This window comes from Oryza glaberrima, chromosome 1, assembly GCF_000147395.1.
Source record: "Oryza glaberrima chromosome 1, OglaRS2, whole genome shotgun sequence".
In the NCBI taxonomy this organism is placed as follows: domain Eukaryota; kingdom Viridiplantae; phylum Streptophyta; class Magnoliopsida; order Poales; family Poaceae; genus Oryza; species Oryza glaberrima.
The window spans coordinates 3,387,338-3,414,666 of record NC_068326.1 but is presented as its reverse complement, the minus strand read 5'-3'; the positions used below and the strand labels follow the sequence as shown (position 1 = coordinate 3,414,666).

Genomic DNA, 27,329 nt, shown 5'->3' with positions numbered 1-27,329 from the left:
TAGCATATGTTGCTTCTAAATCTCTGGTGCATGCAATAAACATGAGCTACAATATATGTTTTAATGGCCCAATCGTAAATCATGCAAGACAGGATCATAACAAGATTTTATCAATTTTATCGTACGGATAGTTAATTTTAGCGTAGCTCCGACCCCAAATATCCTCTAAATTTTTATTAAAAACACACTCGCACATATATAATATTTATAGATACTGGGAACCTACTGACCCACTATTGTCCCCCTCTAAATAAGTTTCATTTTAACCGATCCTGTGTCAGATTATGACATCTTTTACATTAACTGTAAACGTCTCGAAACTAAATTACGCCTTCCCCTAAAAAACTAAATCACAACTTATTGTTTCTCATCAACACAGTGTGGCAAATGTGTCAACATCTCAACAAAAGCTCTTGCAATTCTACTCTTCCACAACTTCTTTTCACTTTGGCATCGTAGGCTCGTAGTAGCAGCTGTTCGTTGCGCTTGTTGGCTGGACGAGAAACCCACATCTGCCGTGCCTGCTGCTGTGCTGCTGGTGGGCTGCTGCGCGGCGTACGTGGCGGTGCCCTGCAGCAGTGGATGCCTGGGTGGCAGGGGGAAGCTGACGATGACGCAACGATCGGTACACGTCACCATCACCCGGCCTCACATACAGCCACACCGTAATATCTCTGTCCTGTAATGTAATAATTGTAGCTTTTAAAACTTTTTTCTTTTCCACCAATATTCTTTTTAAATCAATTATAGCCTTTTTCGGAGGCACTTGCTGTTGCAACCGCTACGGCTACGGCAGTTCAAACCGACTTCCAGCTGCTGGCTGCAGCGGCAGCTAGCCCAGCCGAATATAGCCTATGATCCTTAACTATTAAACTTTATTTCTCAATCAACCATTTCTCAATCAATCATAAACTGGTTCCGTTTAATTTTATTTTTCTAACCGTATCTAATTTAAAACAATTTTTATTTTAGAATATAGGTAAGTAGGAGTAGAGTTTTCCAAACCACTTGTAACCGTGTTTATGACAGGCACACTAAAAAAATCACAATAACCTTTTTAAATTTAAATAAATTTTATACAGTTTCGTACCGTCAGTTAGGATTACCGAGCAAGAACCATGCTACCCGTCTAGTAGGAGTAGGAGTATCATTTAGGACCAGAGGCGCTGACCCTTCAACCTCACGGAGTCGTCGTCATGGCTGCCATGCGGCACAGCCACTAGTGCCTCCCATCCTCTTCGCCACCTCATCCTGCGTGGGCCCCACGCGTATCTCCGGTGAGCCCCACGGGCGTCAGCTCCTGGGGCCCATTTGTCAGAGAGAGTGACGCCCGATGAGAGAGCAGACAAAAAGAAAAAGAAAAAACTTGGAATTTATTTTTCAAAAAAATACTCCTAGGTAAACGGGTTCTCGTCTCCTGTCTTCCAGCCGCGGCGGCTTTTTTTTATTTTCTTCTCCACGGCGTCCATTCGATTCGCCCTCGATTATAAATAGCCGCACATCACGGGGGCCTTGAGATTTGAGAAGCCAACCCCGTCCCGCCCCGCCCCGCCGCGGCCGCGTCGTCTCCTCCGCCACCTCCACGTCTAGGGTTCGGGTTCCCCTCCTCCCGCGCCGTGCCGCCGTCAGCATTGCCCGCCGGAGGTACGGGTCCTCTCGCCGCTGCCTCGATTGCTCGTCCGATGTGAGTGAGCGATGGGTTTTGGAGGTTTTGCAGTCACGGTGTCAGTTCCCTTTCGAACCGTGAAGTTTTGTGTTGCATGCTGGTGTTTGCGGCTGGTTTCTCTCCCTACTTGTGGGGAGATTCGTTTGGGGTTTTTTTTTTTCGTAGCTTTTTTTTTGTTTGGTTTCGATCGATTTCGGTGGTAAAAGTTTGTGGGGGTATTTTGTTCGAGGCGACGGAGAAACGCGGCGCTTGTTCGTTTCGCAAGTGCGGTGGTTGCGTGTGCATGTAGATGTCGGGATGTGGAGTGCTTGCATATGGATCTAAAAGTTTGTAAATATTTCGTGATTTTGCAGTTTGGGTCTCTACTTTACTGCTTTATTTATTTATTTATTTATTTATTTTGCTGTTTTCTGATTTTTTTTACCACTAAGTAATAATATTGGAGTAACTTGTATGTGTTGTTTGGTCTTATGACTGAACCCCACGCATGACGGCATGAGAGGAGACGAAGTGTTGGACGGTGCGGTTGGACACTTGGACGTGCTTGTGACTTGTAAGCTAGCCGCGGTTACCTGACGACAATTTTTTAGTGCTGTTATGCATGATGTTTAGCTCAGTAAGTGACCAAGTAGTTTGTAGTATCTTAGTAAAATCTTCCTAGAAATTGTATGCTGAAATCCATTTTTTTTCTCCTCCGAATGCAGAAGTTCGAATTACAAATCACAAATGCTAATTATGGTACACCAAAAATGTTGCAATGTAGTAAGCACAAATTAATTACGTATACTGCAAACTTTGCATACGTATTTAACACCAAGCGTGCATTTTGTGATGATTGTAAGTTTGGTCCGTGCTCTCTCTCAATTTGACTCATCTGGGTAGCTTGACACCTTAACCTGAATTTGTAAATTTTGTAACATGGGGGCTTCTGAATGTGTGTATGCCAATATGTGTGTCTTCAAACTACTAGGCTATACTACATATGTAATATATATGTACCATTTCTGAATTTTAAGTACTGTTGCAGATTCTGGTTAGTGTTGAGTGGAGTTCAGCTGATGGATCTACTAAAGACTCCCTTTAAGGGTGTAGTCGCTGGTATTGAAGGCCGAGCAGCTTGGTACAAGCATGATTGGCTTGAGGGATGCCACTCTGGCTTCAGGTTAATTTTGTTTCAAACAAATAATTTTGCAGTAGATCACTGTGTGTGTCCCCCCCCCCCCCCCCCCCCCCTCTTATTGCTGTCAGTTTCATTCCTTAATTATTTATGTTGCCTCTGGATGTATCGTCAGGATATTGGCACCTACTATGTATATATTTTTTGCCTCCGCCCTCCCAGTCATAGCCTTCGGAGCGCAACTGAGCAGAGAAACAAGTAAATGCCTACCCTCTTGCCACTATGAGCCATACTACAGTTGTGCTTTTTTTGGAATTGCTGTCCTTAGGCTTTAATTACATCTCTAACAAAGGGAAAGTGGTTCATTTCAGATGGTATACTCACCACAGTAGAAACACTGGCATCTACTGCAATATGTGGCATCATCCATTCCATTCTTGGAGGGCAGCCTCTGTTGATAGTTGGAGTTGCAGAGCCAACTATAATCATGTACACGTATCTCTACAACTTTGCCAAGAACCAGCAAGCTCTGGGGGAACGACTGTATTTAGCATGGGCTGGATGGTAACAACTGAAACAAAATACTATCATGTTAGCTTTTCAGGAATTTTTTTTTAATTCTATCCTGATTTGCCTACTGTTGACAGGGTCTGCATCTGGACTGCGATCATGTTGTTTCTTCTAGCAATGTTCAATGCTTCCAATGTTATTAGCAGGTTTACAAGGGTTGCAGGAGAACTTTTTGGGATGTTGATCACTGTTCTGTTCCTGCAACAAGCTATTAAAGTATGCTATTTCTAGCGAGCTCAGTGCTTTGTATGTTGGAAGAAAATATTTAGACCTGTGCCTATTTATTGCAGGGAATTATAGAAGAATTCAAGGTGCCTGGAGGTGTCGACCATAGTTCGCCTATATATCGATTCCAGTGGTTGTATGTCAACGGCCTACTTGGTGTAATCTTTTCAATTGGGCTGTTATACACTGCATTAAGGTCAAGAAGGGCAAGGTCATGGGTGTATGGTCAAGGTTGGTCACTTTTTCATCTTACTTTTATCTCATTGTGTCCAATTTAGCGGGCAAGCTGAGCTCTGGGTCATCAAATTAGCAATAGCTGTTCCATTAATCATCCATCCAACCGTTAGATTTATGCCAAACATTTCTTTTGCTGTTTTGAAGTTTGGACTGGGCCTACTTTAGATCAGGCGTAGGTTGGGCTGATCTGCAAGCTTGTGTTGTGTCAGCCTGTCAACTTTGGGGCAAACCATATGGACTCCTTTTTTTTCCTTATTGAGTGGATGGCTTGGCTTGAGATGGTGTTTAGTAGCCCATATCGACAGATTCTTATTCTGCACAGTGTTTTTTCCTCTTTGAAATTTTTAACATTTAGAAACAAAAACAAGAAATTACTACTATCTTCTCTATTAAATACGCAAAGCTTTTGCCATCTTTCAAGTAAAAAGAGAAGAAATTACTACTATGTATGCTACATCAGCATGTAAATGATTCCATGATGACATTTTATAACCATTGAGAAGCACATGTACATGAACTGATCATTGTGCGTTTGAGTTGACACTTGCAGGGTGGCTCAGAGGCTTCATTGCTGATTATGGTGTCCCACTTATGGTGATTGTTTGGACAGCATTTTCGTACGCATTACCAAAGGATGTTCCTTCAGGAGTTCCTAGGAGGCTGTTCAGTCCACTTCCCTGGGAGTCAAGTTCACTGCATCATTGGACCATAGCAAAGGTAATAAATCAAACTTGCTTGTGATACTGGAGATGTGAATATTTATGGTCTTCAGGTTTAGAATTTTGGTATAGCTTATTTTGCATGGCATCATTGATAATATCTTTGGTTTTTTTATTTCCAGGACCTGTTTTCTGTTCCCCCAGCATACATATTTGCTGCCATTCTGCCAGCTTTGATGGTTGCAGGACTTTACTTCTTTGATCATAGCGTGGCTTCACAATTGGCGCAACAAAAGGAGTTTAACTTGAAGAAGCCCTCTTCTTACCATTATGACATTTTGGTCCTCGGATTCATGGTATGTGCCATGGTTCTATGATAAATTTATCTGCTTATGCCCGTCTAAAAAAAATATCTGCTTATGGCGGCCCTTCTTAAGTTTTTTTTCTCTCGGCTAACTAGGAACCAAACATCTTTTGGTCCTGAAGTGAACAATTCATTTCTCTATCACTTCTAGCCTAAAACTAGCCAAAATCTTTTAGTATAGTCTTATGAATATGAAATATTTCCGTTCAAAAAAATGAATAAGAAATATTCTCATATATTTTAAAGTAGAGTTGGTATTTGTTGCAACAATTGAATGGGTATGATTGAAAATCCAACATCCATAATATCTTATATTCTTTTTTGCGTGATTATAACCTGGCACTACTGCAATGTACAAGGTGATGGCTGATAGGAGTATAGGACACTGATTCTGCTTTGTGGTGTAATAGACCAAAGCTGTGACATGCTCCTCTTCTCATATAGTAGTATAAAAATGATGCAGGTCCTGCTTTGTGGTTTGATTGGCATCCCTCCATCTAATGGAGTACTTCCTCAGTCTCCGATGCATACAAGAAGTCTTGCTGTCCTTAAGGGGCAGGTTGGTGAACTTCAGACCGAAGTGTTTTGTTTGCTACAATATCCATGTTTGCTCATCAGCTCACCCATCTTCTTCCTTTGTTTGCTTAGCTGCTACGCAAAAAGATGGTTCAAACTGCCACAGAAGGCCTGATGAATCGTGCTAGCAGTTTGGAAATCTATGGCAAGATGCAAGGGGTTTTCATTGAGATGGACTGTGAAAAAAATGTGAGTATGTACTCTTCATTACTGATGTATGTTACCATATAATTTCCTCTTCCATTTATTTGTTGCATTTTACTTCTATTGTCAATGCCAGTTCCTGTCAAAATTACTACATCAGTTGTCAAGAAAATTAGTCCTAAGCTCATGTAATTGCCTGAACACCTTACTTTTCACCTTACGAGGAGTGCCCATACTTTTGGTTTTCTTTCAGTAACTATTCAAAATGTAGATGCCACTGTTCTTGTATGGAAAATGTTCAGGTAAATCAACTTATAGGTCAAAAAATTGTCCTGCAGACTGATTCTGTTGACAAGGAGTTAAAGAGCTTGAAGGATGCTATGCTGCATGAAGGTTTTAATAAAGAAGATAAATTGGCTGAAGAATTTGACCCTAAAAAACATATAGAAGCCCATTTGCCCGTTCGAGTGAATGAGCAGAGACTGAGTAACTTGCTGCAATCCTTACTAGTTGGTGCTTGTGTTGGGGCTATGCCAGTTATCAAGATGATACCGACATCGGTCCTCTGGGGTTACTTTGCGTACATGGCCATTGACAGTCTACCTGGCAACCAGTTTTGGGAAAGGATAAGACTTATGTTCATCCCATCAAGCCGACGCTACAAGTAATATCTCTATCTGCATCTGTTTACCTCATTTGAACAATGAAATTGCATGCTTGACTACTTGAGGTGCAGCCTATGTGCCTCCTTTTGGATTAATCGTAAGATAATCCATTTTTTGTCAAAACAGTGGTTAACAGCTCACACTATGCTTCAACATTTGCAGGGTTCTGGAGGGTCCCCATGCCTCTTTCATGGAGTCAGTGCCTTCAAAAACAATTACTGTCTTCACGATCTTCCAGTTGGTTTACCTCTTGATATGCTTCGGCATAACATGGATACCAATAGCAGGGATCCTGTTCCCTCTGCCATTCTTCCTTATGATTCTTATCAGGCAGCATGTCCTCCCAAAGTTTTTTGAGCCAAATGACCTTCGGGAATTGGACGCAGCTGAGTATGAAGAGCTTGAAGGTGTCCACCACGATCACACGCTGGTATAAATTTATCTCCCATTCTTGGACAGTGATGATTGTGTTTCACTCTTCAATTCTCCGATGCCCCATCTCTGTTGTTAATCTGAATATTTTGTTCCACACAGGAGGATGGTGCATCTGATTCAGGAAGCTGTGGCAGCCGTGACGATGCCGAGATATTAGATGAGCTGACAACTAACCGTGGAGAGCTAAAGCACAGAACTTTCAGCCACCGTGAAGAAAGGCACCTGCAGGTAAACTATTGGCATGAACAATATTGCGCCGAATGTGCACGGGATTAGAGATGAGATGATACAATGTGTGGCCTTACAATTTGCTCTCTAATTCTTCTATCAGCGTCACTACTAGCCAGGCTTGTTGAAATATCGTGCTCTTTCTTTCTTTTTTTACGGAAGATCAAATACCACGCACGATTTGTTGTACTTTCTGCCTGAAAAATGGCAGAGTTCACGTGCAAATTCAAAATTCTCTTGCGTTAAGCGCATTTCATGGCATCCCTTTTTCTTTTTTATATATTTGAGTTTGACAAATGTTGGTCTCCATCAGGCGCATTCAAACGCCGTTCAGCCCAGGAGTGGAGATTCAGAAAATTGGTCCGAGTGCTAAAGAATTTCTGCTTATTCTTGTCGGATGGGTATACGATAGGCGTATATAGCACTTCCTCATGCAGTGGTCCTTTGTATTATATACATTCCTACTTTCCTATACATCGCACTGTAGCTGGAGATCGGCGGCCGTATGATATGATATGCTTGTCAGTTGTCACATTGTGCATGGAGTAAACAGAAGCAACTGGATTTTACGATGTTCTCTAGCCTGTGAAATGTTGCTCCTTGATTGTTCTGTTCGATTGTAAAATTGCATGGCAAATCAGTATGGAATATAGATGTGGGGAGTAGCACTTCATGTTTCGTTTGCTATGGCATAAACTTTTAGCCTTTTTATTATTATATAATCGATATATAGAAAACACCCCTGCAAAAAAGAAGTGCACGAACTAATTTTACACGACGAAACTTAGCAAAGGATGATATTCAGGCTCTGTTTGGTAGAGTTTTAGATTTCGGATCCACAGTAGATTTAATGCTTATATGTTAAATTATGTTAAATTATAGTGGTTTAAAATTTAAAATTTTTATCTAAAATTAGAATAAATTGATTTATTTAATCGTATATCCAGATCCGTGGATTTATGAAGCTAAGAATATCCAGCTCCATAAAATTTTTACTAGAACTGTGCCAAAGAGCGTCTCAATCCAGAAATTTCAATCGTGCAATCCTAGGATCCAAACACCAGACCGCCTGGACGGTTGGACCAATGACTCCGCACGTAGACTTTTTGACCGGCATCAATGGGTACAGGAGCGGTCGAGAAGAAGGGCGGCGATGACGACGATGACGATGGGGCTACGAACGCTCGTGGGGAGAGATGAATGGGAGGGAGAGACTGACGAGTTGGCCTCACACCCTTTTTCGCCTGAGTTTGCCAGGCTTGCATGCCACATAGGCAAAAGTAGAAAATAGTTAAGAGACCATATTTTTTAGAGGGAAAAAAAAATAACTGCAAATCTAACGAGGACATTTAGATAATTGCCAAATCTAAAAGTGGCAAATAGTTAAATTCCCCCACCGTAGTTGTTCAGGTTCCTTGCTATCCAGTACGTCGTGTTGTGGCTGTGCTTCACCGGCGAGTTCTCCATCCATCTACGGAGCTTCCCGCCTGGATGGATCGAGGAACAACTCAACTCTTCCCGTCTTCGGTGCATCGACGGCGATCCGCTTTCGTCTCCTCGAGAACATCCAGCTCCGGCCATCACCCTAGGGCGACAGTAGCACGTTTGCCGCGCTGACCACCGTGATGATACACAGCTGCGGCATGGACGGCGGCAAAGCTGGCAAGCACGGTGAACACCCACGCATGGGCCGCCGCCTCCGTCCACGACACCGGCGGTGGTCGGCTGCGAGGCGGCACCGACGATGGGGGCCCTGGCGTCGGCTGCTGGGCGGTGTCGGCGGTGGTCGACCGCGAGGCCGCGCCGGCGTCGATGTACAGGCATGGTGGAGGAAAGGGGGGCGACGGTGACCATGGGGCTGCGAACACCCGTGGGGAGAGATGAAGTGGAGGGAGAGACTGACGAGTGGGTCTCACATCCTTTTTCACCCGAATTTACTATGATGGCATGCCACATGAGTAAAAGTGGTAAATAGTTAAGAGACCATATCTTTAGGGAAAAAAAGTTAACTACAAATCTAAGAAGGATATTTGGATAATTGCCAAATCTAAAAGTAGTGAACCTTGAAACGAAATGAGAAATACAAAACGTCTTCAGAACGTCAGCAACCCTGCTGGATTGGTTTCCAGTGCCTATTATCCCGTGAGAAACCTTAGGTGGTGTTTGGTTAGATCGTGGTAATGGAAACGTTAATAGGAATGGTCCCGGCGGTAACAGAAAACATTGTATCAGTTAACGTACTTTGTCTGATTTGCTGCTGAAAACATTGAATCATGTATCAGTTTACGTACTTTGTTTGATTTGCTGCTGTAACGTATACGGATTCATTTACGTTGTTGGGATGTGAAGCCCAGGTAACAGACGCAACCAGCAAAACAGGTGACCATTTTCTAATGCTTAGACTCACTGCGAGCAAGTGCATAATATAGGGCCTCATGCTTAAGGCCTTGTTAGATTCCAATTTTTTTCTTCAAACTTCTAACATTTCTGTCACTTCGAACTTTTCTACACATGCAAACTTCTAACTTTTCCGTCACATCGTTTCAATTTCTTCAAACTTCCAATTTTAACGTGAAACTAAACACAACCTAGATACAAATGCTGCGAGCATATGCATAATATGCATTTCATTGTCGAAGATTTTATCAATAAAACAGTGGATGAACAATTGACCAATGCTGAGAGTGTGAGAACTTCAGAAAAGTTCATTAAACAATAGACAAGACTAATAAACTGTCAAGAGTAGTAAACAAATAAGCTACGGAGAATACTTTTGTCTGAACAACATGACAACACTTAATCGATCACAGAATGTTATAAATTATCATTGTGCAAGCAAATGAAGCCCAAAGTGCTGAAAATAAACATATTTAGGACATAACGGTCTTCAATCCCCCAAAGCATGTGCAACATGCATGGAGTTCTAGGAATTCAAAAACAGAAAAAGAAAACCTTGTGGATCAAATGCCTCGCAAGTCACAACCAGCACATTGGTTTTTCTCCTTGCATCGTCTGATAATGAAAATTTTCAGAAATTATTGAAAGGAAGATTACATGCAAGAATACAAAATAATCACCATCATACAAAATAAGAATATTCTTGCACATACAAGTCATCTATCAACCGGTCATCTATCTTTTTACAAAAGAAAAAACTGCTGCAGCGTTGACAACTTAAGTCCAGTCAATCCGAGCTTTTTGTAATATGCTAATTTGTGATCATGAGAAAAAGATAAAGAAAATTGCAAATTTGATCAATCGGACACTTCCAGCTGTTATCATATTTATAATGCTATTGCCAAAATAAAAGAAATAAAAGGTGTCATTGTGAATTTACAGGAGTGCATGAAAATCCCAATAGATATGTGTTGGATGGTAAGACAAGCATGGCTCGCCTAACACAGAGTGGCCAAGCTGATCAGCAAGCTCTGCTGCCGGAAGTTTGCATCACTACAAATATATTTGGATTTTTCAGCGGACTGACAAATTGACAACAGCAAGTTGTGAAATATCTGCATAATTAAAAAAAAAGTAAAAAATAGATGTCCAGTTTACTGGAATAAGATAATCACCTCGGAACACAATGTGAAAAGAAACTACATAAAACATGAACTCAAATTCTTACTGAAATTTGTTGCCTCATAGTTAACCTTCACAGATCATAGCTAGAAAGGTTAATACTGTATTTTCGATCAGGAGTTTCTTTTTTTCTTCTCGAAACGCAAGAGAATTGCATTTCATTTCATTAAGGGGAAGAAAAATAAAGGAAAAAAATACAAAGTAGGAGATACCAAAACCCTCCTACACACCCACGCCCCAGCCAATTAGGTGCCTAGGCTTGCCAAAAAAGATGATGAGACTTTTGAGTGACTGCATTGGCATGTTTGGAGTAGATAGCACCATTGTCCACCGTTTGTTGACCATCGTGCAGGTTGTCCATCTTGCCACTTCTAGTTGTAGTTGTGCCCAGCTCCTTACTACTTCCCAGATTCTCTTTGATAGCCTGCAATGTGCAAGGAGATTAATTGTCGATTCAGGCTTGGCCCAACAGAGTGGACAATGATATTGTCTGGCCACCCCCGTGCTTGCTTTTAAAAATTGATTGCAACAAACGAAAGATGATACTTATGTATAATGTGTAATTTTGCATTGCAAAGTGGACTTCTGAAATCAAAGCGTTAGATTTTTTTTTTATGTAATATTCAGCCCTTCCTGCCTGGCTGCCTGTGCTCTATGAACATCACTACTTTTGTTCCATTGACTACTGCACCGGTCCGTATTTTCAGATGAGCAACTTCAATACTGTCCAGGCACAACTTCACAAGGACATGTACAGAGACAACAACTTTAAAAAGAATTACTCTAACACGATGTGCAAAGTCTGAGGCAGAGAGCAATGACCAATTAATTTGACTAAACAATGCAAATGAGTACGAAAAGATGCGCTTTGGAAAAAAAAAACTAACAAGGTTAACTATTCTTTCTAAAGATAGCATATATTTTCCCTAACTAAAAGGACAGTAATTCTTGCTAAAGAACTAGGCAACAACATCATCTCTTTGCTCCACGATAGCAAGAGTTTCCAAGAGTGGCAGATAGCAACAACAGCACACCAAAAACACAAAACAAAAAATTGTTGTCAACTAATAGCTATAAACTTTCACAAACTAAAGTTCAAAATGAAAAAAGAACTAAACATGACAAGATTAGATCGTGTTAGGGGAAAAGATGTTTGAGCTGGAGGATAAGAGACAGGGGAGGAAAGATTCGAGTATGTGCAGATGTTCTCCTCTTCTGCAAGCTGCAATGACTACAGTTTGCAGGGGATAATTTGCCTAAATAGGTTAGGGCAAGAAAACAACACGGCTAATACAGAGAGAAGAGATCTGACCTTACAGGACATGGCTGTCTGGTGGTCGCCGGAGGCGGTTGCTGGTGACGCTCACCAATGAGGAGATCACAGGACGCTGGGAAGAAGAGGCTCGTTTCCGCATCTCACGCAGGGTGGCTGCCGAGGGAGGGGACGGCGCTGGGAGGGGCCCAGGTCTCGGAACTCCCTGTTTCTCTCGTATTGGTAACTGTTATCGCCCTATTAGTATAATGTACGAAAGTTTCACAACTATATATAGGATGCGACTAACTTCATTAATATGACATACTTATAAGCACTTATACATTTTCTTTAAAAAAAACAAGTGGCCAAAGTCTGAGTATTTGAAGATGGTGGGAGTATTTATGAACAGAGGTAGTATTTACATTATTAAAAATATATATGCATTAAAACCCTGATATATACAAGTAAAATAACTGTATCATCAACCTTGAAATATACGAAATGAACACTAGCAATTCTGTCATTTTTCATTTCCAGTGTTTTATATAGCAACATTCATTAGAATCGTGCAAGTCATGAAAACTTAATGATTAAAGCAAAGTCAAAATGGTAACAGACAATGATGCCCATGGTTCCCTCATTTTCTTCCATGCGAGAGAAATGTATGAAAATGACAATGTCAGAACTCATTGGGCACTGAAATGTCTGAATAATGAGCTGCCTTTCTCCTTTAAGACAAATGAGCAGGATTTGCATATGCCAGCCAAATCAGAGCTCAAGATGCCACTTATAGTTATTAATAAATACTTTTATTTGGAACAGACCTTAAAGTCAGGTTATCAAGTACTCCAGCAAAATTGAAGGCTTAACAATTACTCGCAAAGCCAGGGGACAAAAAGGATCTGCTTCAAAGGAATATGCATGATAACAGAGCACAGACAATCCTTCTCTTTAGTGCTATTAACTGTTGTTGATATGTAATTTAAACCAGTGTTACAGCCTAACAAGCATCAGGTAACCACGTGAGTGAGACGGTGAAATAGAGCTCTGTGATGCAAAGTGCATGGAAAGCAACAGAAAATATGTGCAGAGAGCATAGCATCAAACAAAATTTAGTATGAAAAGAGCAACTATACATAACTTACTGTGTTGCTTTGTATGTTTGACCTTTGCATGAGAAATTATTCCATCAACACTCCAGTTTGGGACATTTGGAATTGGGGAAATCAATGGAAATAGCATTTCAACTCCTTCCCTGCAATCACGTGATGCAACATGCTCTACTGGCAACCAACCCAACTGCACGACAGAAGGGAGAAAAGTCATTTCATTTCATACAAGATAATTCAGCAAGGAACCTAAAAATGCCAAAACTGGTGAAAGCTGGAATTGTTTGCCAAAAAACCATGGCATTAGTTAAAAGCTGGGCGTGGGATTTTTGGACATTTACACCATGACATGACTTTCTTACAAAAAAGGAAAAACAGTAGAAACAGGCTGTATTTGTGGACACACTGGTCACTATAAGGGCATCCATGATTTGCACGAACTTTTCACACTCACAATATATATACTCGCACATAAAATAAAATAAAATACAAGAAAAAGGAGTCAATAATCCATAGAAATCTACAAAAATGCATTGTTGGTATAAATGTTCAAATGGAAGGTCATGAAAGCTATCTCTATGGCTTAGGATTGTCTATGGATAAGTCAAGGTAGCCTCAACTTGTTGGTAAAATAATCAGAGCTGTAACAGAACTCCAAGAATAACAGACTTACACCATCGGGAATATTAGGGATTGCTCCAGTAACTGTACCCTTGCCATTAACATCAGCCCCAGCCTGAGATCATGAAAAGCATTGTGGAACATGTTTTGAGTTAGCAAAATAAAAGCACGGCAGTAATTGAACTAATACAGACTAGATAAAACACTGGCCTTGATGAGTAGCTTCATGCACTTCAATGAACGGCAGTCAAGAGCACTTATAAGGGTACTACAGGCTCCATAGTTGACAATTACGTTGGGATGAAAGCAGAATATGAAAATTATAAGCTGAAAGCAGAATATGTGAAAGAAAAAGGAAAGAAATACAATGCTTTAACTGTTTTTTTTTTCTGATTATCGTTTGCCAATTTTTATAAATCCGAGTTCAGAGTTCATGAAGCCAAGCTGGAGTTGCCGCATTAGAAGAGATTTTAGTTCGCATTTAGTGATGTCAAAATAAAACCAGAAGATCAGCAGTGAAGTTAATGAAGGTCAAAACATGACATGAAAATCCAAAAGCATTTCAATCATTAAGAGTTGAATAGCTCATAGAGCAGGATAACTTTTATTAGTGTCATGAATTGAATGCCCAATTTTTCACTCTTTCCGCCAAAATCATCACCCAAGCCTTGTTCAGAGCATGCCAAATGGTAATCTTAAGACTTAGGAGTATTACTAAAGGTCAAGATGTATAATAATCACCATAATTCATTTTGTATCATAAGAAGGGAAATCCTTTTAAGACCTGGAAATCCAAATTTTAGATCACATCATCATATGATCTAAGATCATCTATAAAAAAATTCAAAAAATAAAAACCAAAATGATTGATTATGCACTGCAATATCTAAGAACGGGTCAGTCCAAGCAAACAAAACAATCCCATGCAAACATGCATCAGTGTACATCATCTAATTAATAACCCAACGATCTAAGTGGAAAGCAGAACAAACATCTAGCTGTCCAACAAGCAGTGAAAAAGATCATCTATAAAAAATATCAAAAAATAAAAACCAAAAGGATTGATTATGCACTGCAATATCTAAGAACAGGTCAGTCCAAGCAAACAAAACAATCCCATGCAAACATGCATCAGTGTACATCATCTAATTAATAACCAAACAATCTAAGTGAAAAGAAAAACAAACATCTAGCTATCCAAACAAGCAGTGAAAAGGAGGAAGAGGAAATAAGAAATAGTGGCGACTACATACATCTGCCTAGTGATCCATCAAAATCTTCAGTGTCTTCTCCTTGCCCTCGTTAGCAGCATGAAAGAGTGGGTGTTCCACATCCAGAGTCCATGTTGACAAGTACTCCTTTTGAAAGAAAGAACTCTGTTACCTTACAGCATCCTGCAGTGAATGAGATGAGCCATAAATCCAGGGAGAGAGACTATATAAATTGGGTTATGTGAGTAAACAATGACCGGTACAACGGACAACTTGCAACAGATTACATGTGATCAAGTATAAACTGAGCAAACTTATACAACTTTGAGTGGTGATATATAGAAACTAAAGGTATCTAGATTGCCACATAAGAAATGATAACTGTGAAGCTGTGATTGAAACATGCTCCATTCACGTATTGCAGTATTATAGAGCCTGTACAACAATACGATTGTAATATAAGAAGGACTAAATATCAAGGGGGACCTGTGCCAGCAGCATGGTGGAGAACTTTGCATCCTTCATCATCTGTTTTTGTTACATCATCACCATGATCAAGAAAATACTTCACAGTAGGAACATCACCAAACTAGGCACATGCCATAAACGGTGTTAAACATGTAATAAACAACACATTGGTATACTTCACACATCATACTACCAAACGTAGACATGGCAACCCTAATTTTGCGAAAGGGTGATAGAGTTAGAAAAAATAATGACCTTCTGCTCCAGCAATATTGATGTCACCCCCCAATTCCTTCATCAAGAACTTGCAAACAGTCAGGTGGCCCTGGCATGCTGCGGCATGCAGCAACCTGATCCCATCCTTGCTAAGAGCTAAGACCGCATCTCGGGTCTTTCCTTTCCCCACATCAAGGCTCTTTATAATATCTTCTCCTAAAGAAAAAAAAATAAAATAAACGTCATCTCATTGAGGAATAGAATGGATGGATTAACTACCTAGAGCACGAAAAGAAAAGTAACAAATATGTGTAATGCGCAAGATCCTCACTGAGTCATGTGCACCTATACACTCACTGAGTCTCTGTAAGCCTGTAATTTGCAACTTGAAAACATTTGTTCAGATTACTACCTGACTACACATCACAAACATTCACATTTGGAGGCGTAAATGTAATAGAGGATAATCACTCATTTGTCGCATTTATCAAATGCAAGGACTTGCTAGGGCAAAAGCCTCAAATCTTGCAATCTCTAGATAAGATAAGTTGGTAATTCATGGACCTGGGAATTAAACAGTTAAAAGCCTTCACAAACGATCAAATCCATCTAGAGAGCCTAGCAACACGGAAAATAGAATGTGGCAAAGTTCTGAAGGCAACGAGAGTGCTAGATGCTGAAACGCAGCTAGGCAAAAACCTTTCCTTCCATGTTCAAATCAACAATACAACCATCGCATGCAAACGCAACACAAGTACACAAGCATCACTCAAACCTAAGGGCGGAAAAGCACACAGGAGCATGCGAAAGGGCATCCCCTCGTTGTCTGCATGCTATCTAATAGTTACGAAAAAAATTGAGAAGATAGGTTAATGTGATATATCACTTCATAATAAACATGAAAGTTAAAATTCAACTTCTACAAGACTCAACGAGAAAAACAAATTAAATTATAGCTAGTTAACGTAGGTCTATCACATCTATCTTATTAAATTCTTTTAGAAAAATTATAACCATTCGAGTGGCACGTAAATAGCAAAGAATATATGTTTAGAATAGTTTCCCATCATGCCTACACAGATCGATCGGGTCCAGGAGAAGATGAGGAGAGGAAGCAACCTTGGAGGCGTCTGAGGTTCCCGTCGAAGGCCGCCCCAACCCCCAGCCCCCCAGGAGAGCTCTCGCACCTGCGAACAAAGCGAGAAATCACCATTAGACACAGGCCGAGGAGCAAGCCGGAGCCCCCCGACGAAGCGACGATCAAGCTACGAGGAGGTGCGGCGGGGGGGAAGGCTGAACGAACCGGTGCCGTCGTCGGTCGGGCGGCGGGCGGACGAACGGCGCCGCCATGGCTCGCCGCGAGGAGAGACGGGTGGGGTGGGGTGGGGTGGGGTGGGGTGGGGAGGAGGAAGAGGAGGCGAGGAGCTAGCGTTGTGTTGGCTTGGGGGTGCGTGGGTGGGTGGGCCCATGGGGGTGTTTGGCCTTCCTCGATTTTACTACTCATCGTAGCTTCGTACGGAAACACGACGATGGGCGTGGGTTTTGCTGGTGCACTGGACCGGGTGCACTCGTGGGGCGTGTGTAGGTAGACCCCGGTTCATATAGAGCCATTTGTTCGGTCTCCTCTCCCGCTAGAAGTATACATTCATGAGTTCAGGGCCTCTTTAGTTCACAAATTTTTTTAAAAAAAAACATCACATTGAATATTTGAACATATACATAAAGCATTAGTATATAGATAAAAATAAAAACTAATTATATAGTTAGGAGAAAAATCGTGAGATGAATCTTTTGAGCTTAATTAGTTCATGATTAGTCATAAGTGCTATAGTAACCCACATATGCTAATGACGGATTAATTAGGCTCAAAAGATTCGTCAGACGGTTTCCAGGCGAGTTATGAAATTAGTTTTCTCATTCGTGTCCGAAAACCCCTTCCGACATCCGGTTAAACGTCCGATGTAACACCTAAAAATTTTCTTTCCCTAACTAAACAGGCCCTCATTCATCCCAAAATATAATAAAGAGTAAATTTCACAAACTATAGGTATTTTGCACAATCTATCAAAAAAAAACTATAGATTTAAGAAATTGTCTCATAAAACTATAGTTTTAGAGACTCCATTATCACAAATCTACCGTTAAGGTGCAAATCCACTTACATGCTTTCACGTGTTTTTTTTCCTAACTAGGATGCCATATCAACTAAAACTATCGCCCATATTGTTTTAGGATCTAATATTATGTAACCCGGTTTTTAAAGATAATGGCTCAACATTTCTTATATTACGTTTTAATGATGTAATACGAACTCAACATTAAGATGAGGACCTCAAATGAATGTATTCCTTGAGCTATTGCCGTTGATGTTCAAGGGCAGTATATGATGTAAACGATACGTGGGTTTGCTTGTGGGGTGGTGGGAATGGTTGTAAATAGCCCAGCGGACAACATGTGGGTTTGTGGGCAGACGCAGCTCGTCCTACATGTGAATTGTGATATATCACTTTCTCACTGCGAGTCTCGTCTTTTCATTTATGCTTATGATTATCAGCCAAAATTTGAATTTCTCACCCTTAAATTTGGAGTTGATTTTGGTTTTTTTTTTCATTGTAGTTTATTTTTTGGTATTTTCTTTTAAATCACTAAGAGCACGTATATAAATATTTTATTCACGAATTATTTTCCATTGTAAATGAAAGTGCATCTATACCCCTAATGATTTTGGTGATTAATTACAATACGATTAGAGAGGACTAACATTTTTATTTAAGCAAATGTGAATGTTGTTATGTCCTCAATGAGTTAGCGTAATGCATATCCCGCCGAAAACATTGATGTGTGTGATGCGGCAAATGAGCAAATGGTATATTGTACCTTTTTCTTTCGTTTGAGTCAATAGGAATGACGCACTATTAAGAGGGATGATACATTGACATATGAGGAGTGATCAAAGTGCTCAAAATCAATTTTTAAAAGTGTTTCTCCTCAGTTTGGTGTGTTCTGGAAATTTTCGGAGTTTTCCGAAAGCCATTTTCGGACTTTCCGAAAATGCACAGAACCAATTTTCGCTTCTGGGAATTTTTGGATATGTCCGAAAAACATTTTCTGACTTTCTGAAAATGACTGTGAAGGCAAATGTGGTTCTGTTTATTTTCGGACTTTTCTGAAATTGATTTTCGGAGTTTCCGAAAAACTTCAGCAAAGTCAAAAATCTCTTCTGTATATTTTCGGACTTGTCCGAAAGCAATTTTCGGACTTTTTCGAAAACATCCAGAACGATGTTTTGTAGTACTAGAAATTTTCGGACTTGTCCGAAAAGTTTTCGGAATGTCCGAAAAATCTTTCGTTGACTTCGCTGTTGGTGCTGAGCTAGAATTTTCGGACATGTCCAAAAATCTTTCGGAATATCCGAAAATCTCAATTATTGTGCATAATGGGCAGGATTTGGGCTGTGGCTATAAATAGCCCCCTCCCCTCACTTGTGAGTGCTGCTGGTTCCATTCCAATCATTTATGCCCTTGGCTTGCTCTCTCTCTAGCACTTTTGAGCCTTGCTTTCTTGTTTCCCCTCTCACCCGTGTGCGATTTGGATTTGGTGTGTGTGTGAGAGAGTTGTGGATTCGAGTTTGTGCGAGTGCTTGTTGTTGTCTTCGTGAAGATTTGTGAGCACTTGCATCATCTCTGGGAGTTCTTTGCTTCATTTGTTACTCTTGGAGGTTGAGGACTCCTAGGTGGCTAGGTGTCGCTCCCGAGCCACCGATCTACTTGTGATTGGCCAGGAGAAGTTTGTGAATGTCGGATCTCACCTCCGAAAGGGAAGAGACACCCTTAGTGGAAGGAGGAATGCTTAGTGCAACCTCTCGGAGGAAAGGGTTAGCTAAGACCCGGCTCTTAGTGAGCTCCTCAACGGAGAGTAGAATCCCCTAAGGATTCGAACTTCGGGAACAACTTCGTGAGCTTCATCTTTGGTGACTTTACTTCCTCCCTCTCCACTAGCTTTGCTTGTTTGAGCCGCTATAGGTCTAGTTACTGTTTGTGCTAGCATATTCTTGTTGTAGGCAACTAGATCTAGGATTTACTTTGCTATTTGTGCTGACTCCGAAAATTTTCGGATATATCTGAAAATTTCAAAAATATCCGAAAATTACTGCTTCCGCTTTTAATTGAATTTTTTGAATTAGCCTATTCACCCCCCCTCTAGGCCTAATTGACATTTTCAGTAAATATGTTGTTTGGTTTTTTCCTAAATAAGCCAAATGATGATGCCATGTGTTTGCGTGCGAGCGCACAAAACACAAAACACGGTGGCTTATTACACAGATATGCCGTCTGGCTTATTCCATAAATAAGCCAACCGATGGGCACCTTTGTCACTTTTAAGCTATAGCAGTTAAAATTTATCACTCATGGTCTATCCTTAATTGCCATGGGTAAATAGGGACTATATCTTATTGCGAGAGCGAGCGTAAAAACCGCGGTTTGAAATGTGAGGGAGAGGGAAGAAAATAGGAGAAAAAGGTGGTTCGAACCCTCAACCTCCCCTTTAGACTCAAGGAACCCCACCAGTGAGCTATGCATGCTTGTGTGGTTAGACTATGTATCTAAGTTTATTCAAACCGTGTTGGCCCGACGGTTCAATCGGTCGGACCAATCAAACCGTGAACTAAGGCTACGACCGGTTCAACATCCGATCCAGTCCTAATAACTATGGTCTCTCCAAGCATAGTAGAAAAAACCAAACCGGTACTTGAACCGTCGCGGCTGCTGGGTCATCGGGTCAGTGGTCCAACCGTCGGTTCATCCGGGTCAATTGCAGAACCGGACTACTAGTTACTATCGTGTATATCATTTCACTAGGTCATCTAAACAAGTATAGCAGTGTAGCCCAATGGTAACGCGTGAGTGCTTGTAACCAAGCCAACCAGGTTCGATCCCCCACAAGGCATGCCCTATCTCTTTGGCCCACTAATCGAACCGCCGGTTCAAAAATCAGCCGGTTCACCGGTTTTCGACAAAAGCCGCCCGGTTCAGCCGGTTCTCACCGGGTCGACTGCATGAACGGTCCTTGAAGCAAACTGGACAAAAGCCGCCCGGTTCAGCCGGTTCGCCGGAAGCAAACCGAACCGGCGAGGTCCTTGGTTCCCGTTTTTTTCGGTCGAACCGCCGGGCCGCTCTGGTTTTTTTACTATGTCTCCAAGGGTACCAAATTTTGGTAACTATATAAGAAATCCTACCAAAATTTAGCAGCAAACTAAATATAACCACTTTTTTTTTTGACAATTTTACCAAAATTTAGTACGGTTGAAAATGGCATCAAAGTGAACAGGCCAAAGTCTCCTACTCCCTCGCCTATTGTTCAAAAAGTGAAAAAAAAAACTCTCCCACCTCCTGACCGAGCAAACGGCTCCCTCCATGCACCGGGTCTTGGTACACTCAAGAGAGCTCAAGGTCCACACGACACGACACGACACGAGCACGAGCTCTGTGCACCGGGTCCAGTAGACCGCAAAACCCACGCCCCAAAGCCCCCCACCTACTCGGCTCCTCCTTCTCCTGCAAGCTTTCTCCCCCACCCATCCCTCCCTCCTCCATCCCCCGCTCCTCGCCGCGAGCGGCGAGCCATGGCGCCGCCGCCGCCGCCGCCGCCGTTCGTCTACCTCAGCACCACCGGTACGTCCAGATCCCGCACCTTCTCTAACCTCTTGGTTGGCTCTCTTCGTCCTGCTTCTAATTAACGGCGATCTTTCTCGGTTTGTACGCAGGTGCGAGCACTCTCCTGAGGAGGGCGGCCTTCTACGGGAACTTGGGACTTCTCCTCTTCTCCGACGCGTCGATCCCACCCGATCGATGTTTGTATACATGGCCCCCTTTTTGCATGTTCCTGCGTGTGCTTTTCCGGCCTCCCTTGTCGTCGCTTGTGTACTCGATCGATCGTGTTGCGCTTGTGCCTTGCGATGGTCGTATTGATGGGTTTTTGCATGAGCGCTGCGCTGTTGCTTTTGGGAATTTTGCCGCATTTTGTTTTCCGTGATGCTATGGCTGCCTGGATTTGATCGTGCGTGAAGGCCGCAACACTTTGTCCTGTGGATTAGCGGATGTTTCCAACTTATCTTATCTAAAAATTGCAAAAAATCTGAGGCTTTAATTGTATCAAGCCCTTGTGCTGGATAAATGCAACAACGCGTTGTTATCAGCTTCTACTTCATATTCCTGTACCTGTCCAAGTGTGAATATGTGATGTATAGTCTGGTATATAAATGTTTTCAAGTCGCAAAGTACAGGTTATAGGTGCACATGACTCAATGAGGTTGTTTCGAATTGCACACATTAGCCATTCCCTTTTCATGTTCTAGGCTTCTATAGGCTATAACTAGTTAATCTGTCCATTCTCTTCCTTAGTGTAATGGCGTTTTTGTGGTTTTTCTTTGGGAGAAGGTGCTACAAAGAGACTCGGGATTGAGAAAGGGAAGGCCCGGGATGCAATCTTAGCTCTTAACAAGGTTGGGATCGGGTTGCTGCACGCTGCGGCTTGCCAGGGCCATCTGAATGTTTGCAAGTTCTTGGTGGAGGAATTTGGGGGTGACATGAATATTGCTGGAGCAGGTCATTATCTATCTCAATCATCCTTTCGTGAGTTTGCTGGCTTCCATGTCTACATTTGGTAATATGATGTGTGGGTATATACTAATGTGCTGTTTATCACAGGTTTAACACCATTTATGGCCGCTGCAGAGCCTGATAATGTTCCAACTGTAGAGTATTTTCTTGATCATGGTGGTGATGTAACAAAAACAGATGATAAAGGATGCACAGTTCTCCACCATGCTGCTGGCACAGGTACCCCTCGATATCCAGTTACTTATTATATTACCAATTGTATTGTTGCACAAGGCTCTACACAATATGTCAATACTGCAATACTATTGATGGCGTTTATTCAATCATAACTTTACAGTTATCATTTCTTGTGTGTCTAATCTAGGTATCTTTTAGTTTCTATGTATCGCCACTTAAAGTTGTATAAGTTTGCTCTATTTATACTTGGTCACATGTAATATGTTGCCAGTTTTCTGTTGTACTGGTGATTGTTTACTCGCATAGCTCAATTCGTATAATACTTCTTTCCCATGATTATGGCTCATCTCATTCACTGCATTTCACTGCAGGATGCTGTAAGGTAACAGAGTTCTTGCTTACAAAAGGATTACCTGTCAGCATAGATTGTGACCTTGGAACACCACTCTTTCATGCTGCTAACAATGGCAAGGACAAGACACTGAAGATTTTGTTGGATCACCAGGCAGATGTATGTAGTTGCCACTATTTCTTATTTTCTCTTCCTTTTTTCACTGCTAGTTTGGATAGATATATATTTGTTTTGCTTTCCACTTAGATAGTTAGATTATAGCTGATGTACACTGATGCGTGTTTGCATGAGATTGCTTTGTTTGCTTGGACTAACCCATTCCAAGATATTGCAGTGCATAATCCATACTTTTGGTTTTTTACTTTTGACATTTTATGGAGGATCTTAGATCATATGATGATGTGATTTAAAAGTTATATTTCCAGGTCTTAAAAGGATTTTTCTTTATTATGTTATGCAATGAATTATTGTGATTATTATTATATCTCTTACCCTCAAGGATTATCCTAGCTCCTAAAATTGCCATTTAATTTGGCCTTCTCTAGAAGTAAGGTTGGCTCATGATTATAAGTTGAGGCTGCTTTGACTATGCTAGCTGTATTGCACTTATCATTTGAATATTTATACCAAAAGGTGCACTTTGTGGTTTCCTATCATTACCAGAGCCTGTGTTCTTTATTTATTTTATGTGTAAGTATATCTTGCGAGTACAAAAAGTTTGTGTAAAGCATGGATAACATTTTAGTGCCCAATGACTCTACAAATCGAGCCTATATCCAAAAGGCCTTTTCAACATCCAAAATACCCATGGCCAGCTTTTAACCTACACACCATGGTTTTTTTGGGGACATATGGAGTTGTTTGGTTGAAAGCCACAGTTTGTGATAATTTGTACTCTGAATTTAATCTGGCGTTCACCAATTTTGGTGTCTTTTAGATTCCTTGCTGAATTACGCTGTATGATATGACTTCTCTTCATTCTGTTGTGCAGTTGGGTTGGTTGCCAGTAGAGCATGTTGCATTACATGATTTCAGGGAGGAAGTTGAAATGCTATTTCCATTGACTTCCCCAATTCAAAATGTCCCAGAGTGGAATATCAATGGAATAATCTCATGCAAAATTCAAAGATACAAAGCCAACGGTACGTTATGTACTTATGTACAGTAATGATCTTTTGGTCTTTCCATACTAAATATTGTTTAATGCACAGGCTTTTCCATACGTTATTGTGAAAATTAGATGTTTTTTTTAGTGATTGATATCATCAAGCACACCTGAGTTGCGTCATAAGAATGCCACAGGCCTAACCACAAAATTATGAAGAATGTTGGAGATAAAAATGCTAAGTTTCTTTATAAATGGAAATCATCCTAGATAAATGTTCTGCTATTCAAACTTCAAATATCCACTTTGGATTGCATTAAATTAATGGAAATCAATGACTGTTGAAATAAAGTTTTCATGCGTTCTTCTTAAGCTTGGGAGTGATAACGTTGTTTATTCCAAATGGTGTTGGCTCTATGGTTTCTTATTTGGCACAAATTAATCTATTCAGCTCTATTTCCTTGTACTATCAATGAATTCTTATTTCAAGTTTTTTTTTTCACCTCCCATCTGTAGGATATGGAGTCCAAGGATGAACATCATGAGAAGCCTACTACAAGTTATGGAGACAAACCTCCAAATGTTTCATCTGTTATGAAAAAAACACAAGTAAGTGTTACCAAAATATCCTTATTATTAGAGAATGCAATATGGATGTTGATTGCTGATGCTTCCTTTTAGTTACTTAAATGTATACTTAAGATATCATCATATGTTTTTAAGTATCCTTATTATTAGAGCATGCAATATGAATGTTGATTGCTGATACTTCCTTTTAGTTACTTAAATGTATACTTAAGATATCATCATATGTTTTTAACTTCAAGATGTTTATAATATTTATCCAGGTTTTTGTGAAACATCCACATGGAACATTATCATTGCAGATTGATACCAACAAAGATGTAGAGTTCTTAAGAGAGGAGGTAGAGCAACGGATGCATCTAGATATCTCTGGGTACTTCTTCATGTATGATCTGAGTACAATAGAAGCAGGAAAGCCATTATCATCTTATGGTATAGAAAAGGACTCCAATATTTGTATGCGCGCTAGGCTTCGTGGTGTGGACGAAGGTTCCATGGTGGAAGAAAGCTTCATCATAGAAAAAGGTTCCATGGTCAAAGAAAGTCTAAAACACTATCTCAGTTTTATCTCAAGCATGGGGAGGAATTCTTAAAGACTGTTAAACTGCCAGATGGATCAACTAGTGTAGAATTAACTGAACTGGGATGCATCATTCTTTCAAGTTTGATACACCTGTTCACTACATTATTTGTTGCTGGGAAATCATGGGATGGGATCTTTGACATGAATAGTTTCAAAGTGGTCCGTGGCAGAGTTAGAACAAAGAAAAAACCGTGGAAAAAGCTCAACTCACACAGGCTGCATCATGACTGCACCAAGCTGGCTTCAATGATAAGAGAGATGTTTGTCTGAAAGAATGGTCATCCTCCCTACTTGCTGCACCTTCTGCGGATGTTTGATGCTTTAGCTGTGGACGTTTTTACGGTGGAACATCAACTTGTTTTTGACCTACATATGTCATTGTTCTTGTCTCTGAACCGAGTGAATTTGGTATATCAAATTAAAAGGAATTATGAAGGTTGGCATGAAGATGAGAAACTGCGTTTCAGAGCAGTTGCAAACAAGTTTAAGCTACCAGCAAATTTGATCAATGATTTGATATATGTTCCATTGTTTCGCGATGTGATTGTAGAAGGGCAAAAAAAAAAAGTATCACATACAATTCCAATGGTATGGGGGCTTTTAATTTGGTGAGAAATTATAACACTCATGCGACAGAACATTCGTGGGTAAGTTTAATCTTGGCTCATGTTTCTAATAATAATTTCATAGTTTCTTTTGTGATTATAACCCCATAAAGTTCATGTTTGTAATTATTAATTAGAGAGAGAGAGAGAGAGAGAGAGAGAGAGAAAGGAATAATAACATGAATCTTATTTTTTGCAGATTGATTTGTTAGTTGATTCCATTTATGAAGCCTATCAATGGTTTGAGTGTAATAGCGGGGTTGAGCTAATGGTGCCAAAGTATCTGGGAGATTTTCTTGCTGAAGTTATGGTTATGTTCATTCAAGAAAAATTTGATATAATATACGCGTATGTATATTTTAGTTGAATTAGTTTAGCTTATTATTTTCTTTTATATAGGTTAATTTAAATTAATTTAATCTAAAAGATTTTTTTTATTTAGGTTAATGACCTGCTCTGCTCTAGAGCCCTACATCAGTGACTTGTCTTCGGGCAGTAGCTCTAGCTATAGCAGTTCTTCTTCAGACAGTAGCTCCTCTTGCAGTTCTTCTTCAGACAGTAGCTCCTCTTGCAGTTCTTCTTCAGACAGTAGCTCTTCTGGTTCCTCACCAAGGAAAAGAAAAAGAAGGAACTCAGTTAGTTGCAAAAGAAAAATATCTCAAAGGTGTTCAAGTTATTGTAACAGCAGCACCTCTGGTAACCCATCCAAGAAAAGAAAGAGAAGTCACTCTACCCAAAAGAACAGTTCGCGGAGGCGTAGTTCCAAAAAATGTAAGTCTGAGCACTAAGGTAAGAAAACATTTTTCTGAACTCTCTGCTCCTTTCATGTGCTGTAATGTTTGATGTAGTTTTTGCTTTTCTGGTTCTTTCTTTAGCCAAATCAAAATGGTGGGGGACTTGCCCCCAGTTACCAGTAATCCCTCGTTGTGGTATAGCCCTCTATTCTGTTTTTGGGGGGAAATAAGTAGGGGGAACCCCTATTGTGGTAGTAATATGTTAAAAGATAAAAAGTACATCAGGAAAAGGAAAAAAAAAGAAAACTGTACTAAGATTGGAAAGGAAAGGCTAGCTTTAGAAGGGGCGAAGGGACAATTAAGGAAGAGTTTGGATCTGTTCCAGAATTCCTTTCATTCTGTGAGCTTGTAGAAGCACATGATCAGTGAATCTTCATTTCCAAGAGTTGAAACTTGGTTGGTTAAAATATTGTGTTTTTTCTCTGCTTCCAGGTGTTTAATGCTGCTATGACGCATGCTGCTATCACGCAAGGGAATTCTGGAAATTTTGTTCTGGAATGATTTTTTTTTTTTGACTGGAATTGTTCTGGAATGAATTGAGAGGAAGGCCTGAAGATTATTTCATAAACATCTATTTTTTGTTTCTTTCATCAATTCTCAGGAGTAAAGAGCCCTAGCGTTTCGCTTATACTTATAAGCTAAAATTTAAATTTTAAAACTTAATTTTAAAATTGATTTTATTTTTAGTTTATTTCATGGCATTTTCTTTTGAATGCTACTAAGTTTTATCTATAATTTTTTTTGGGTTACTAATAAGCCATTATTTTTTAGAAACAATAGAGTTATAATGATATGGTCGGTTCAATGCGGTTGATATCATTGATCAATGGAAAGAGTGTGAATACGAGTGCAGATGGGATCATCAATTGTGGAGTAGCCATCGATTGATAGTAACATTTCACATCGCTGCAACGCATGGCCGGTGAAGCTCGGCAACGCTAAAACTGTTACAAAAGATTCGAGGCCTCGATCACAGAAGTCGCCGAAGTACCAATATGAAGTTGATTCGAATGTGATGCAGCAGTACCGTAGTAGAAGATTATGAAAGGATACGGTGCAGCACTACCATGTAAAGCTACTCCCATCTATGAATCCATTTATCCAGGATCCCAACATTTTGATATGAATTGACCAATTCACAAATCATCACATGCTTAACAGAA

At 40.5% G+C, this 27,329-nt stretch overlaps 3 protein-coding genes across 9 annotated transcripts; 2 read left to right on the top strand and 1 right to left on the bottom strand.

The window, feature by feature from the left end:
• Positions 1-1,532: 1,532 nt before the first annotated feature.
• LOC127754037 (boron transporter 4-like) lies at positions 1,533-7,606 on the top strand. Its single transcript, XM_052279492.1, has 14 exons — positions 1,533-1,644; positions 2,694-2,828; positions 2,959-3,041; positions 3,155-3,347; positions 3,431-3,569; positions 3,644-3,809; positions 4,366-4,532; positions 4,657-4,830; positions 5,302-5,397; positions 5,487-5,603; positions 5,897-6,222; positions 6,386-6,653; positions 6,758-6,886; positions 7,200-7,606. Exons 2-14 carry the CDS (start codon positions 2,725-2,727, stop codon positions 7,257-7,259), a joined length of 2,022 nt encoding a protein of 673 aa, XP_052135452.1. The 5' UTR covers positions 1,533-1,644; positions 2,694-2,724; the 3' UTR covers positions 7,260-7,606.
• Positions 7,607-10,483: 2,877 nt separating this feature from the next.
• LOC127754081 (uncharacterized) lies at positions 10,484-16,784 on the bottom strand. Of its 7 annotated transcripts, none has more exons than XR_008012765.1 (9): positions 16,649-16,762; positions 16,465-16,532; positions 15,385-15,561; positions 15,148-15,250; positions 14,704-14,844; positions 13,503-13,565; positions 12,866-13,019; positions 11,778-11,975; positions 10,484-10,889 (listed from the first exon to the last, which is right to left on the bottom strand). XR_008012765.1 is itself a non-coding variant. In XM_052279553.1 (6 exons), the coding sequence occupies exons 1-5, from the start codon at positions 16,693-16,695 to the stop codon at positions 14,753-14,755; spliced, it is 426 nt and encodes a 141-aa protein (XP_052135513.1). In that variant the 5' UTR covers positions 16,696-16,784; the 3' UTR covers positions 13,659-13,725; positions 14,704-14,752. The 7 variants fall into 7 exon arrangements, 2 of the variants coding, with proteins under 2 accessions (XP_052135513.1, XP_052135505.1); XR_008012764.1 differs by having other exon boundaries at positions 11,778-11,964; XR_008012766.1 differs by lacking the exon at positions 15,148-15,250 and having other exon boundaries at positions 11,778-11,964; positions 16,649-16,761.
• Positions 16,785-20,928: 4,144 nt separating this feature from the next.
• On the top strand, positions 20,929-27,306 carry LOC127754070 (uncharacterized). The gene is made up of 11 exons (XM_052279537.1): positions 20,929-21,017; positions 21,110-21,196; positions 21,783-21,950; positions 22,053-22,184; positions 22,514-22,653; positions 23,486-23,636; positions 24,116-24,208; positions 24,448-25,414; positions 25,572-25,720; positions 25,815-26,161; positions 26,599-27,306. Exons 1-7 carry the CDS (start codon positions 20,969-20,971, stop codon positions 24,133-24,135), a joined length of 747 nt encoding a protein of 248 aa, XP_052135497.1. The 5' UTR covers positions 20,929-20,968; the 3' UTR covers positions 24,136-24,208; positions 24,448-25,414; positions 25,572-25,720; positions 25,815-26,161; positions 26,599-27,306.
• Positions 27,307-27,329: the final 23 nt, after the last annotated feature.